This window comes from Rhinolophus sinicus, chromosome 12 (assembly GCF_057876585.1).
Source record: "Rhinolophus sinicus isolate RSI-liver-muscle chromosome 12, RSI-T2T, whole genome shotgun sequence".
Lineage (NCBI taxonomy): Eukaryota > Metazoa > Chordata > Mammalia > Chiroptera > Rhinolophidae > Rhinolophus > Rhinolophus sinicus.
The window spans coordinates 30,380,053-30,394,657 of NC_142512.1; the positions used below are offsets into that span (position 1 = coordinate 30,380,053).

General features: G+C 45.4%; 1 protein-coding gene across 12 annotated transcripts in view; it reads right to left on the reverse strand.

Annotated features, from left to right (window-relative positions):
* Window positions 1–972: 972 nt before the first annotated feature.
* The window catches only part of MSI2 (musashi RNA binding protein 2), a 379,844-nt gene continuing 366,211 nt past the window's right edge, over window positions 973–14,605 (reverse strand). For 2 of the 12 annotated variants that reach the window (XM_088802145.1, XM_088802143.1), the window contains 3 exons: window positions 10,521–10,729; window positions 8,587–8,659; window positions 973–6,066 (listed from right to left, as the gene is read on the reverse strand). In XM_088802145.1, the coding sequence (XP_088658271.1) occupies window positions 8,618–8,659; window positions 10,521–10,729 (251 nt within the window). In that variant the 3' untranslated portion in view covers window positions 973–6,066; window positions 8,587–8,617. Of the gene's footprint in view, window positions 6,067–8,586; window positions 8,660–10,520; window positions 10,730–14,605 lie in introns of those variants that run through there. The other 10 variants (XM_088802148.1, XM_088802147.1, XR_016022877.1 and 7 more) reach the window with 6 other exon arrangements.

Genomic DNA, 14,605 nt, shown 5'->3' on the forward strand with positions numbered 1-14,605 from the left:
AAAGAGGGACACCTTCCAACTTCTCCTCGGCCCTTTGTACATAAACACCCATAGGATAAAACTGAAATAAGCAGGAGACAGGAAATTGGAGGAGGGACCCAAGAAGGCCACACTCTGGGGACCAGGGCTTTACTCAAAGTCTTGACGAAACAGTTACAGGGACACCCCGAGGCCCACGCTTCCCCCCTTACAAACCTTTCGGCCTGACTCTTTATCTCCAGTGCTTAAAAGTCCAGGAACCCCTCTGGTCGGACCACGCTTTGATGGTTACCACCAAGTCTTAGGATTTGCCTTCAACAAAATGTATCTCAATTATTTTCTCTCAATTATTTGCTAGCCAGAAGGTAGAAATATCATAGATGATCTATTTAGACACCTTTTAACTTTCTTGGTTCTATAAAATTCTTTCCATAAGCAAAACTTTGAACTCCTTGAGAGCAAAGGTCAGGCTTCCTGATACTCTTTCAGACTCCTACTCAAGCGTCATGGCATTTGGTTCAATGTTCTTCCACAGGCTGTGGATACTAGCTGAGGCGAGCAATCCGGACAGCCACTTAGCTCTCCATCAGCATACGTCTACCATGTGGGTCCTACGCTATCATAGCTACCTTCACTTTGGTGATGGTTCCCTGCCCACACACGGGTTCTGAGGCCTTGAGTCAAGCCCTGGTCCCCAGGGCATGGCCTTCTTGGGTGTCTCCTCCAATTTCTTGTCTCCTGGGTATCCTCTGGGTATTTCTGTACTCTCTGGTCTGCTTTTCCACAGCTAAGCTGTCTTGTCACTTCATAAAAATAGTCCCACAAGCTTCTTGGAGAGAGGGCAAGAGCTTCTTCTCTGTTGGGGGCTCTGTGATCAACATTCATGCGGAGGGGAGGCAGGTATGAATGGTGATACCCCGCTAAACCAAACAAACCACAGCTCTCCCCCACTCCAGCCCTCCTCTGCAAGTGAAAACACACCAAACAACTCTGTTCAAAACAGTTTATTTTATTTATTTTTTTTTGTCAGACAAACACATTGATTTCTGGACCACAGTAGAGGATGGAAACCTTTCACAAACTTATTTATTTGAAAATACAAATATAAAATTATACTTTCCACATCTGTGATGTGAGAGACTGCCATCCACATAGTAATTTTTTACAACAGGGCTTTAAGAAAGCCACACACAAAGACCTGAAAGATGCTTGAGATATATATATATATAGATACATATATATGTATATATATAAAAAAAATACTCACTACCAAAGTTGTCATCAGTTTCATACTAAAGTATAAAAGTAAGGGTGAGGTCAGCCACAGTGCTAGGGAAAGTTTTATTTAGATACATTTATGTCCACATGAAACGCTTAGACTTGCATCCTATTACATATGGAATTCTGAGTTTACAACACACCATTAACGGCAGATTGGCTAGCCCACGCTACTCAAGAGGACACTCACAGATTCCACACGGGATGGTATAGTATGTACAGATACAGTAGCAGAGCGCCTTCTCGGGAGGCTCTGGAACTTTTGTCTCTCAGTCCCCATTCCCCGCCCCCCTCACGCCCCTGCCTCCTAGAAATGAAATCCTGTTCGAGACAATACATTCTGATTATTTGACAGCTGAGTGTTTGGATTAAGGTTGCTTCCCCAAAGGGGTGGGTTTTATTAATATTTCTTTGTTTTTTAGTTAACTTACATTTTTTGGTTAAAAAAAAAAGAAAACAAACATATTACAGTATTAAAGTATTGCTTAACGTACAGCGTCTCCTTGTGTAGTGTCTGTGCCCAGGACTGGGCTGAGCTGACTTCTGCTTCTTTTCTGCTTAGGGTGAGGGTGGGGGAGCCTGCCAGTGTCTCTCTTCAATGTGCTTGCTTGCATCTGTCCCTTTGCTCCCTCCCGCCACCTGCTAACCCCTTGCTTTTGCCTTCCTTGGAAGGCAGCCTGGCTGATGAAAGCACATCCAAGAAAAATATTCTCCCCTCCCCACCCACCCCCCAGTCTCTTTCTGTCCCTGCGTGCCACTCCCAACCAATAAAGAAGTATGAGTTAGTGTTTCTTTTGTAAACAATTTCATATGCAATATAATACAGAAAGCATGGCTGACCTTCAATAAAAAATGTAGTAAACTATATTGCTTTATTTCTGATTATGCTGCAGTGAGTGAATGGCAGAATGAAGCAGTGTGGTGGTGGTGGAGGCTAAGTCCCTAGCCCTCGTTTGCACTAAAGATCAAAACAGGTTTTGTTTTTCTATTTGGAACCAAAACAATTTTTCCCCCCCAAAATCCCCAAATGAAAAAGAAAAAAAAAAAAAAAAAAAGAAACTCCCCCCTCCAAAAACAAAACAAAACCAAAAAAAAACTGAAAAAAACTGAACACCTTTCAGGTCATTAGAACCAACAATTGCCCAATGATTTTTATACTAGTCTAGCAAGATGTGTGTAACATTCACTGGCTGTGAATTGCTGTGCAGTGAAACATTAAATTGACAGCAATAGAGCCATGCTACCTTAAAGTCCAAGCTACGAGTTCAAATTAAGATGAAGGCTATGAAGGATAGAAACACAAAGGCCTGTCGGGGTTTTGTTTGAATCAAGCCAATGAACGACTGGGATAGAGCGAAAGGCTGTTTGGTTTTCCCAGTGGGTGCGAGGAAGGCCACAAACCAGGTGTGTGAAAGCTCCTGGAGAGAAGACCAAGAGCTTGGTCATTCCACGTCCAGGTAGAACCAGGAATCGGTCCAGGAGCTTATGCTACTCACTCTCCTCTGCTTAGGAGGAGAGGAGTTCGGGGGTCCCAGGCAGATGGATCTGGAAGCCAGAAAGTCACCCGGTGGCTATTTTATGATTCCGGGGAAAAGCCATCAGCCAAGAGTGTTTCTCCCCCAGGGAAGGCGAAAGGTGGTTCCCATGTTCGCCACTGAGCTTAACTGAAACAAAGACAAGGCTGGATATCAGTGCTAACATAATTTACAGAAACCTTTCGTAATGGACTTCTAGATGAATGGGGGGACTAACGTGAACCTTAACCTAGGTAGCCACATTAAAACATGTCAGATTTCCACAAGATTTGTGCTATGGGCTACTGGGTCTCTTCAAAAGGTATTATAAACATCTAAAACATATTCACACAAATTATCAATTTCTTCTGAGCATTCTTAAAAAAATATTTTTTTCTCTTAGTAAAATCATTTTAATATACCATGCCTCCCTCTTTTAAAAAATAAATTAAAAAAATCCAGTTTTGCATATCTAGCATTAGCATTTAAGGTAGTATGGCACACCCCTTCACAGTTGGGGGGTGGGGTGGGTGGGAATCTACAAAACACCGCAGAGTCTGCCGGCATTTGAACATCATGAGACCTTGGGTTAGTTGAAACCACATCAGATCAGCAAAAATAAAATTAAAACTTGAAATTGAAAAAAAAAAATTGGAAAGGAAAAAACTGCCCCAAAATTATTAGCTTTTTTTTTTTTTTCATAAATAAGAGAAAGTTCTATCCTTACTGGTCCTAAATCTGAATAACTATGTCTAATTTTTTAAACCTTAATTACGTTATACCTATCAATATGTACTAGAAGAAAGAGGAGAAAAAAAGTCACTACACTAGTACCAGGACAGCACGCTTACAAGATAGCCATTTTATACATTATTAACAGACAGTGATCAACAAAGAGTCTTCTGTGAGGTGATGGGGGATGCAGAGAAAGGCAGGGTAGTACAGTACATCACCAACATGGACAAAATAGGAATTAAATTCCCTAGTCTAGACACTGAATTTCTGGGAATTTATTGTCTCTTTTTTTTGTTCTTTTTTTTTTTTTAATAAAACTTCTATTTTGTTATTTTATTACTTGAACAAGTTTGGATATTTTAAAAGCGCCCAGCATTTTCCTTAACCTGGTTGTTTGGAAATAAAAGAAAGAAAGAAAAACAAAAACATATCACCAAACAACCTAACATTTTATTGGAAAAACAAAGAACATGACTTTTTAAAAGTGTTGTTTAATTAGAATTGAAAAAGGCTTTTTTCTTTCTTTCTGAGTTAGCATTTTGGAGCCTTTTGTTTGAAGATGTATTTGCCCTACCATGTCTGTGAATGTCTACATTAGTCTACTTTGTTAGTAAAATTTATAAAAATAGGAGTGCAGCAGCTCTTTATAATAAATGTCGCATTCAGTGTCTCATACTGGCTGTGCCTTAAGTACCAAATTTATAAACGTAACAATTTAAAAAATATTAATAAAACGGCAATATCACATTTTAAAAAAGGAAAAAATATATATCCACACTACAATATGTTTTAATGCCATCTATTGAGTTGTACTTCTATAGTTGCTGTTGCCGACCTATTACCAATATTAAAAAAAAGTTAAATTAAAAAATATCCTTCATCATAAGTATCTTTCCCCAACCGAGGACCATATATTATAACAGCCAAATGTTAACATGTGCAAACAGGAAACTGTCAGTTTTTCCCACCAGTCACAGTGCAGCGATGTTTATACTTTTTATTTTTAAAATTCTGTTTACATCTACAATAAATTAAAAAAAAATTCTTCCATAGCCTCTCTGGTGATACTTGCAGCACTGAGGTATTAAAAAAAATATATAAACCAAAAGGTTGCTTTCCTAATTTGTAAATAGAAAGTGAATGGAGAAAAGGTTTCATTAATGCAGGCTTATCTACTCCTGGCCCAAGGGCCCCAAGAGCCGGGGGTGGGTAGGGGGGCAGGGGGAGAAGAGAGGCAAAGTGTCCTAGGGACCTTTGGAGGTGCTGAAATGATTGGACAATAGAAAATGATCAAATATTTAAAAATTAAGACTGAAAAAGGATGTCTCCCCACCCCACCCTACCCAAGCCAGACAGGTGTGCTTTGAAACTTTAAATACGTTAAATATTAAAATTGTAGCTTTGTTTTTAAAAAACGTCTTGGGAAAAGCGGTTTTTCATTATTTTAAATAAAAATCTAACTAGACGGTAACATTTGAAGCTGTGCACAGACGAGAGGTTAATATGCTGGTATGACACTAATAGAGTTCTTAGGTCTATCACACAGACAAAAGGAGCTAAACAGTGTTCTAACTTTTCCCGGGGTCGCCCTGGCAGCTGGGTGTTCTTCCGTCTCAGTAACTCACTGGCTTCATGTTCCTTTCCCTCCTCCTTCCACAGAGCATCAAACTGCTTGGGACTGACTCCCTCACAAAAATATTTTTGATTCTCTCTTTCTTAATAGTTTCTATGTAGTTAATGGAATTGTATTTACAACATTTCTTTTTCAGAATTCACAATTTCAAAAAACCTTATAATATCACCTCTTTCAACAGAAAAAAAGCACTTATAGAAAAGGAGGACACTTGAAACATGGTCGTCCTTACCTTATTGCCGAAAATAGATATACTTAGGTTAACAAAGAGACATCACAAAAAAGAACTGCCATAGAGTCTGTTAATTAGCCTACTACATACATCTCACTTCTTATACAATGCAAAGTAGAAAGTTGATGCCCACCTCCCGCTCCACACTTCACAACTTCACTTCCATGTGTGCTCAAGTTCCATCTGAAAATTCATACAATCTCAGAATTGGTACCAAAATATTGAGAGTAATATTACCATCTCAGCATCCTTTAAAAGTGAGAACAGAATCAAAACAAGCAAAAAAAATTTTTTAAAGAAAAAAATAATACCTTAATATAACAGTTATACTATGATTAGCTTTTAACTAGATATTAAAGCTATATGACTACTGGACTACATCAAAATCACTACTGAATGTGATTCAAAGAGATTTAAAAGGAGAAGGGGCAAGAGAGACGGGGAAGGGAAACCATCAAGAAAAACAAAAACAAAACAAAACCAAAATCATGGGTTATATACACATTTAAAAGCTGTTGTCTTATATTACAGCAGATTTGTGAGATGATGAGATGTAGTCAACCCTCGATCCGAAGTGAGCCATCTCTGGTTGGGATGGGGAGTGAGGCTGGTGGGGGTCCAGGTCTGATGACATCACCTAAACAAAGGGCCACTCAGAAACTTCGCCCAGTCTTGCCTGGACATCCAGGTATGCTCTGCAGGGTGTGGAAGGTCGGGAATGCCCGGAAGAGAACATAAAAGTGGGAGAGGGGAGGAGAAAGAAGTGTCAGACAAGTACACGATTTATTCCAACTTTTTAACTCGCCTTCTCGCCTTTTCAAAATATGACTACACGGGGCTACTGAGCATGTTTGAAAATGGCCTGGCTAACAGCTTGCTGGGGGCGCAGCTTGGGAAATCTGACATCTAAGCCACGCCTGAGGCTGGGGACAGGGAGGTTCTACAACTCAGTTTGCTGATTTGATATAACACTGTAGAATTCTTGAGGTAGGCAGGAAATGTGGCCAGCAAATGTGGTCATGCTGGGTTTTTGGCTAGACTGGTGAGTTGCACATTGACCAGCAGTGCTTTTTCTGGTTACACTTGTGCTTTCAAAGGTATTAGGTTGATGCAAAAGTAATTGTGATCGAACAGGCTAAAAATAATTGCAAAAACTGCAATTACTTTTGCACCTACCTAATAAATGTCTAAAAAACTTCTGCCTTTATGAGATACCCATTGATGATTGTCAATAGCTGAAAATGCAAACTTCCACTAAAAAGTATCATATTGCATACCAAGGACTCAAGGGCAGGACGTTTATGAAAACATTTCCACAACAAATAACCAGCTTTGGTTATAGGAAATAAAAACAGGTCCAGGAGTCACTGACTTGGTGATTGAGTCTCCCTCAGTTGACTCTGAGCCTGGGCCCCTCATTTGCAGATGGCACTAAGTGTCTGATGGCACTAAGTGTGTGTTTTCGTGCAGCCATGTGAAGCAATCGGCTCTCTTAATCCATTTTGGAGGAGGGTGAGGTGGTTTGTTATCTCCACTTTCTTAGTTATCTTATCCTTCTGTGAAAACTGAATCCTAGAGTTGGATGGAGGGTGGGCTGGCAGCACTCCTCCCCCCACCCCATGGAAAGCTTACAGTGGCCTTGGAGGACATGGGCTGTGGCCAGAAGCCCTACACTCCTACACTACCCTCATTTTCCGGGGGAAGGAGGGAGGGACGGAGTGCTGGCAGCCCCGCCGTCTGGCCTACCAGGGGTCGGCTGCACCTGGTCATTGTTTAATCCCCTTGTCATCTGACTCTACAAATGGCTGGAGGCACCTTCAATCCCCAAAGTTCCTGTATCTCTGAGTTCGCCTTGCTGTCAGAGGGACCTTACTTCCCCTTGGGCCCCAAACCCAGCTTAATTAGTAGTGAGTAGCTCTCCTTCAAACTGTTAGTGGCCTCTGGCTCCGGCCAGCAATGGCTGGGTCAGTGCTCTAAGGGAAGTGGAGGCGAGGAGTGGGAAGAATCCACACATGGGTTTATTTGGTTAAGAAAGGCAGTTGCGTTAGTTGAGGTGATTCCTTAGCAGCAACGTTAGAGAAATCCAAAAGACATGGAACTCAACTCTACGTGGTCCCCCAACGGGGCCCACTCTACAGAGTCCTGGCTGACTCAGGGGTCTGGAGCGACCCCCTCTACAAGAGAGGCATCTTATGAACTGCAAACTAAAGTGGCAAATCCATCTCCAGCGTGGCTTCTATGTCCCAACTCCAAGAGAGACAGGCGCTCATGTCCTAGCTGGAATTTTCTGAGTGGGACCCATTCCCAGGCTTCCACAGTCACCCTCTTTCTTCCAAAGAGACAGAGCCATGTTTCAATCGCCCAAACTAATGTGATAACACAGTACACATTTAGCGTTCACGAGAGAACCCCTCAGGCTTCCTGGTGCTCTTCTCAAGAATGACAGATACTCATTTTCAAATGAGACAAGAGGCTCCCTCACTGACTGCCCCAACCTCCCTCTCCTCCATTCCACCCTTTCCATAGCCCCATCAAAGTGATTTAAAAAAATGTTTAATTAACTCGAGCTCAGTTTAAAAGGTTAGGAAACTGGCAGGGATCCAAATCCATGTTACGCAGGTGATATCGTTAAATTAATTTGCTTTTTGAGCGGTAATCTGGTAATTACTCAGTAGTTACTGGCAAAAATGTTTTCTTTTCACTAAAAGATGGAGTCTGGCTGTTTGACTGCAGGAACCCCATTGGCTGAGGCCAGGGAGCTCCAGGGAGCCGAAAAGGCCCAGTAACCCCCAAGGTCAGCTCACAGAACCCTGGGGGGAGGCCTGGAGGAAGCCCAGTGTTTCCCTGACTCCTTCCCCCTGGGACTGGCACCGCACGCGATCTCCTTCCAGTTTCCCACACTCTTGATTGTATTTCAAGACAAAGAAAGATGAGGGGCGGGGAAGATAAAGAAAAACGAATCAAAAGAACCAAATTGAGAAAGGAAAAAAAAAAAGACAGTAAAGAAAAAGTGGGGGGTCATGATTAAAGCTGGAGAAAGGGATGAGAAATTAAAAGACTGGATGTTTTTGCCCCCACCCCCCTGAAAAGGGGTCCAGATAGAGGAGAGATGTTGACGCAATGAGACCAGGGCCCGTGCGTACTTGTATGCCCAGTGCACATACATGTACGGACACGCCCAGCAGAGCGGAGATACATGGCAGAGAAGGTAATACCTCAGAGTGAGATGGCAACGAAAGCACCTGCTCAATGGTATCCATTTGTAAAGGCCGTTGCAATCAAAGGTCCCTAAAATTGCACAATTGTTAAGGTCATCAGCACGCTATACATGGGAACAGATTGTCATATTCTGGGAAAGGACTAGCCTGTGGTTGCCAGCATGAATATGTAATTCTGAGACACCATGCCATGAGGGGCCAGGATGACGATCCTCCCCAGCTTCAACCCCTCCAGTCCCCACTCCCCACCCCAAGCCTGTCTTCGTACCCAGGGGAAAATTGAGAGCCAGATTCTGAGGGGGAGGTGGGGTGATAGGAGAGGGACGCTCATGCCCCAAATGAGGGGCAGTGGTGCCCTGAACCCTGAAGAGCAAAGATAACAGTGTCTCTGTCCATAGTCCCAATGGCTCCAGCTGGGGAGAAAGCAAGCCCTGTGCAGACCAAACGTGATGCTGTGTGGTTATTTCTGAAAAGCATCACAGCACCTAGATCAAGACACCCAGATTTTTCAAGAACTAATATGGCCTGTGTTTGTGGGTGCTGAAAACGGAAATGAGCTGTTTCTACAGGGTGATAGACGGTCTCCCAGATTGATGCAGCTCTTAGCTGAATAATAACACTCTGGATTTGGTGCTATAGCTGATGTGAGGGGATTTGACTCATCAAACTACTGACTTAAGTGATATTGGCTTGGGAGTGGAATTGAACGAGGACCCAGGTCACACAGGCCAGGGCTGGCAGGAGTGAGTGAGTGAGTGAATGCGAGTGTGTGCATGTATTTGTGTGAGAGAGAGAGAGATTATGTGTGTATACGTAAGAGAAAGTGTATGTGAGAGATTGTGTGTGCACGTGTGAAAGTGTGTGCGTGTGTGTGTGACTGAGTGTGTGACTTCCAACTCCAGGGGCAGAGATCTACCCACCCTGGTGCCTCTGACTGTCTGCACTGGCTTTGTTCTCCCCAGCGCAGCCCCTGAGAAATGGCTCTTCTGACAGAGGCGGGACCTGGGTAGCAGACACTCCCATCTTAGCTCAAAGCCAAACTGCCTCCAAAATGCTGAGGTTGGTTGGCTAGGGCAGAGGGTGGCCGATTTTCTATTTCCCAAATGGAAGGGACAGCGAACAAGTGGGCTCAGGCACATTCATGCTCACACACACCGGGAGGGGAAAGAACAATACAATCTGAAAACAGCATGCAAATCTGTTAAGCAAATTTCCATGGCCTGGATTAGTCAGATTATAGAACCACAGAGCATTACAAATATCAAATGCATCTGGCCTTGGGGCAGGGCACGGCTAAAGAACGCAAATGGGAACTTACTTGGAACCTGGAAACCGTAAGAAACATTAGCAAAGAAAACCTCCCGGGGAGGGCTTGCAACCTGTACCATGTCCCAGGCACCAGCACTGCCACTGGACCTTAGGCCAGGGGACTCAAATGACTAAGGTGGCTACCCTCAGGTCGGGGGATCGGCAGCTCTGAGGTCCCAGCCCACATGACAGTCTCAGAAGGCAGAGATCAAGGGTTAGGGGCTGATACTGGGGACCTACTGTGTGCCAGCAGGCGACACATCCTATTTCCATGAATTCTCACAGTCTTTTGAGGGAGGCACTTATGTTCGTTTTGCAGCCAGGGAAGTGATGGATTATATAAGTGGCTCAAGGTTGCATGGGCTGAAGGTGATGGAGTGGTGCTCTGGACCTGACCTTCTCATGCTCCTTCTGCTCCATCACATGCCCTGGCCCACAGGTGCTCGGGTAACATCTAAACGGAGGCGCTTCAGCCCTAGGTGTCCGCTGTGACGTGGATGGGGATCCACCGCCCTCTCCTTGGCTCCCAACTCTGGGCTTTCCCAGCACGCTTTCCCCATGATGGGTCATGGGAGATGGGCAGGGAAGAGGGGGCAGGAGGACAGGGAAAGGCAGATACTTACAGCTATGCCGTGGCCAAAGCCGGAGCCCGGCTGTGGGCTGGCCGCACTTATGTAATTCCCCACTCCGGAGTCCTGGCTGGCAGGGCCGTAGAGATCGGCGACAGGTCCTGGGCTGTTGGCCCCCGGGAAGCCTCCGGGCCGCGCCGGGTTGGAGCCTGCCGGGGAAGCGGGCGCGCCAAAATTCGGTTGAGCACTGTAGCTATTCAGGACTGGTGTGCAGAGAATAGAGCTGGGTATGAGGCCAGAAGCCAGGCATGCACCGATCATTACAAGCCAAACACTCGAGAAAAACAGCTGAGGCCCAACTTCTAACACTCAACCAAGGCCATGCGAAAACATCAGCAGGGACTCAAGAATACTCAGCCCAGGCTACTACTAAGAAGCTCGGAGCTCCAAAAATATAGAGAATAAAAAAACAATCATTCAACACACTACGGCAACCAACCGGAGGTGCTTCACTGCCCACCAAATTATCACAATAGAAATAGAGATATATATGGAAGAGAGAGAGAGAGAAAGAGAGAGATTTTTTTTTTTTTCCACATTTGAATTGATGCTCATGCAGTCTTGTCTAGATCTGGGCACGTTGAGACAGCATTCACATCCCATGCAAACTACAAAGGAACTAGTTTTAGACTACACATTGTGTTAATATTGATATTAAAACGTGACAGGAAACAAAGCAATTTGTGTCTAGGAAAAAAATCTTTGGGGAGGGGATTTTTGATTTTTCATTTGTTTGTTTTTGGATCCATTAAATGACAAATTTGTTTTTAAAAAGACAAAAAAGATCTCCATTCTCCAGCCCCTCCCCCCCAAGCCACTTCCCCCCTCCCCCCTGGCTACTCCCTCCCTTTCCACCCCTCCCATTTATATCCCTTCATGAAAGTTGTCCATACTGAACATGGTCGGAAGATGGGATATGTCATGGAAAATTTGGGCATCTTAACATAACCGTAATGAAGGTGGCAGAGGGGTCCCTTCTGGGGTGGAGAGCAGGGGATGGAGGGAGGGGATGGGGTGGGGATGGCAAATCTGGAGGCTGGGGCCGAAGCTGGGTGAATGCCAATGATATTCTACAGGACACCCACACACTCACCTCCTGCAGTAGAAGGAAAGGGGGGATTTAAACTTTATTTTCCTTTTGTTTAAAAAAAAAAAGACAAAGAAGTATGAATGCAGAGTATACTGATTGAACCAATTTATTGCTAAAGCATCTCTGACTGAAATGCCTGCTTGCTGTTAGTTATCCTCAGGTACAAACTCCAGACAGAGAAAAAGAGCTAGGAATGTATCTTTGCTACACAGAGACTGAACTTCACACCCACTGATCCCCAGAGAGGTGAGGGCAGGAGACAGGAAACACTGCCTTGGGCCCCCTCTTTTAGCCTCCCCCAAATTCCATCACTCCCTCCCCAGTGAGGGCCATAGCCTGTCAACCAAGTTAATTGTGTTTCCTCTTTATTTCCCCTTAGTAGCTTAAACTTTTTCTTTTCCAGAATGGAAATAAAAAAATTTTTTTGAATTGCAAAAGTAAGTTCTCATTGATTATTACAGCTCAAGGTGAGTCTGGAGCTGGCCACTTCTGGGCTATAGCTAACCCGTTTCAAATAACCAGACAGACCATCTGGGCTCCACACATTTCCATGGCTCCAAGGGGCAGCTCCTCACAACAATCGCCCTTCTGTCCAACTCAGCATTTCCCTCTCTGCCCTGTGACCAGCCGTCAATGGCAAAAGGAAAGAACGTGTGCAACTCCCCTCGCAGCTGTGAGTTTGCCCCGGAGCCTGTGGTTGCAGCCCCCCACTTCTGGTGGGGCTTGAAGAGTCAGACGTGGGTTGATTTTTACCCACTTATCACCGGATGGGAAGAGACTGACGATACACTCAAGCCAGGCTGGTAGGAGACTGACATGGGGGCAAGAAGAGACAAAAGTGACCAAACGAAGCTAGGTTCCTGACTCAGCAGAGAAGAGGGAAGCTGCTACCTTGGATGTCCTCTGTGGCAGGAGGCCCCGAGGTGAGGCCCCCTGGAATGCCGAGAAATGAATAAACTGACTGATGAAAAGAACAGGTTAAAGACAAAAAAATCATAGAGGCTTAGAGCAAGCAAATGGCTGATTTGGGAATGCTCTTGGCAGACAAAGGGGATGGGATTTTTGAATACAGAAGATTAAGCTTGCAGATAACATTTGGCCCTTCTCACTCACGGAGGCAAATATCAAGCTGAGATGTTCAAAAGGCAGCATTATCTTGGTCTAACACACTTTTTTCCTTTGGGCCTGGGAAAACGGAGAGCGCTCAGACAGTGGACTCTTGGTTCACCCAGGCAGGTGACCACCCTCGTATATAAACTAACAAGTAGGCAGCCTGTTCTGTTTCAGGGGATGGGGGGCAGGGGTGAGCACAGTGGAAGATAGATATTTTTGGCTTCTTTCTCCTGTGGCCAGATGAGGATGCAGGAAGATGCTGGGTAGGCCTACCTATCTAGGGGCTAGAGAGAAGGGAGGTTTCAGTCTTGGCTCCTTCCAGTAGGGGGAGAACTATCCAGCCCGCGGAAGCAGCCTGCGAGACAGGACGCAGCACGCCCATGGAAGGATGCTGTACAGAAACATCCCCCTCCATAGGCTTAGAAGACAAAAGGGCTGGTGGTATTCTGCCTGTCCCTGGCGACCTCTTCCAGTCCTATGTGCCCAGGCCTGTAGCTTAAAAGTTGGTATGAAGGAAATGTCACAATAAGCTGCTCTTCTTAGGCCGTATTGCCCCTTCCCGCTCAGTCATCTTCCATCAAATGACACCAAAATCACCATGGAGAAGGCAGTATTAGAATGCACCTTTAAACCTCCACATCCTGTATTATTATATCCACTTGCTCCTCACAAAGCCTGACACAGCTTCAAGTCACCTTGTAGATACGCCCCCAGTCAGGGGTGCAAGTCTGGGCCGTGGGTCCCCACCAGGGGACGCAGTCGGCAGGCAAGATGCAGCCCGTTCAGGGCTGGTCCCTTTCTCCAGGCTTCTGGGCAGTAGAACCTGACCTCTCAGAGATTGGGGGCATGGAGACGTGTCTATGTGTTCCACGGTCAACAATTCCCTCTTTCTGTCTCTGTGGGCCGAAGACCCAGGTTCCAGAAAGCATGTTAAAGTCCCCAAACAAGCCATCTGGAAAGCCATGCATCTCTGGAAAGGCGCATAACAAACAAACAGCTCTGGCTGCTTGGGAGAGAATGGGGTCTGTCACTTTGCACTCAAACTTGTCAGCAGCTGCCCCTTGTGTCTGGAAGTGGGAAGCCATTAGGGACCAAGTGGTTTTCTTCTTTTGGGAAGTTCATACTGAATACTGGCTGGCTCCACAGGAAAGGGAGTTACTCAGGGACGCACTCTCCCTCCAAGCTGTGACCTTGGGAGGAGGGGCCAGGGGAGAGGGCATGAGGCTGAGTTCCTGACCTGGGGGTGCTTTCCGTGCAAGTGACCCTCCAGTCAATGCTCAGTGGTTTGGATAGATGGTGCTTTTCCCAGGCCACCCAGCCTCATTTTGAGGGGCCGAACCAGTCCTACTCACCAGGATTGGGCCAGGGAGAGGGGATGAAACATCATTCTGAACGGGCATGGGAACCTTACTACTGCTCAGTAGGGGGTGTGTGTGTGTAGGGAGGGGTCTCAGTGATACTGAACAAATAAACTGTGCTGAGATTTATAAATGGGACCTTACGACTCCGATACTCCTGTCTCAGAAGAGGACAACGTCTTACAAACACCATGGCATTTTTGCAGCAGAAGCTGTGAGTGCTAAGTGGCCTGGGCCAAGCCCTGCACCAGGCTGGCAGTTTGGGGGCTCCTTGTGGGGAGCAGAGTTACCTCTCTATCAGCCACTCTGAGCACCCACAGCAGCAGTTTAATCATGGGCAACTTCCTTTTGACTCCCCCCCACCCCATCATCCTCTGTGCTTTATCCATCCAGGCAGCCGATACGCTCACGGAGGCAGCTATAGTGTAGAGAGAGGGAACACTGGACTTGGAGTCAGAAGACCTGAGTGTGACCCCGGCCCTGACCTCAGTGTCAGCCCCTTACCCGCTGATGTCCTC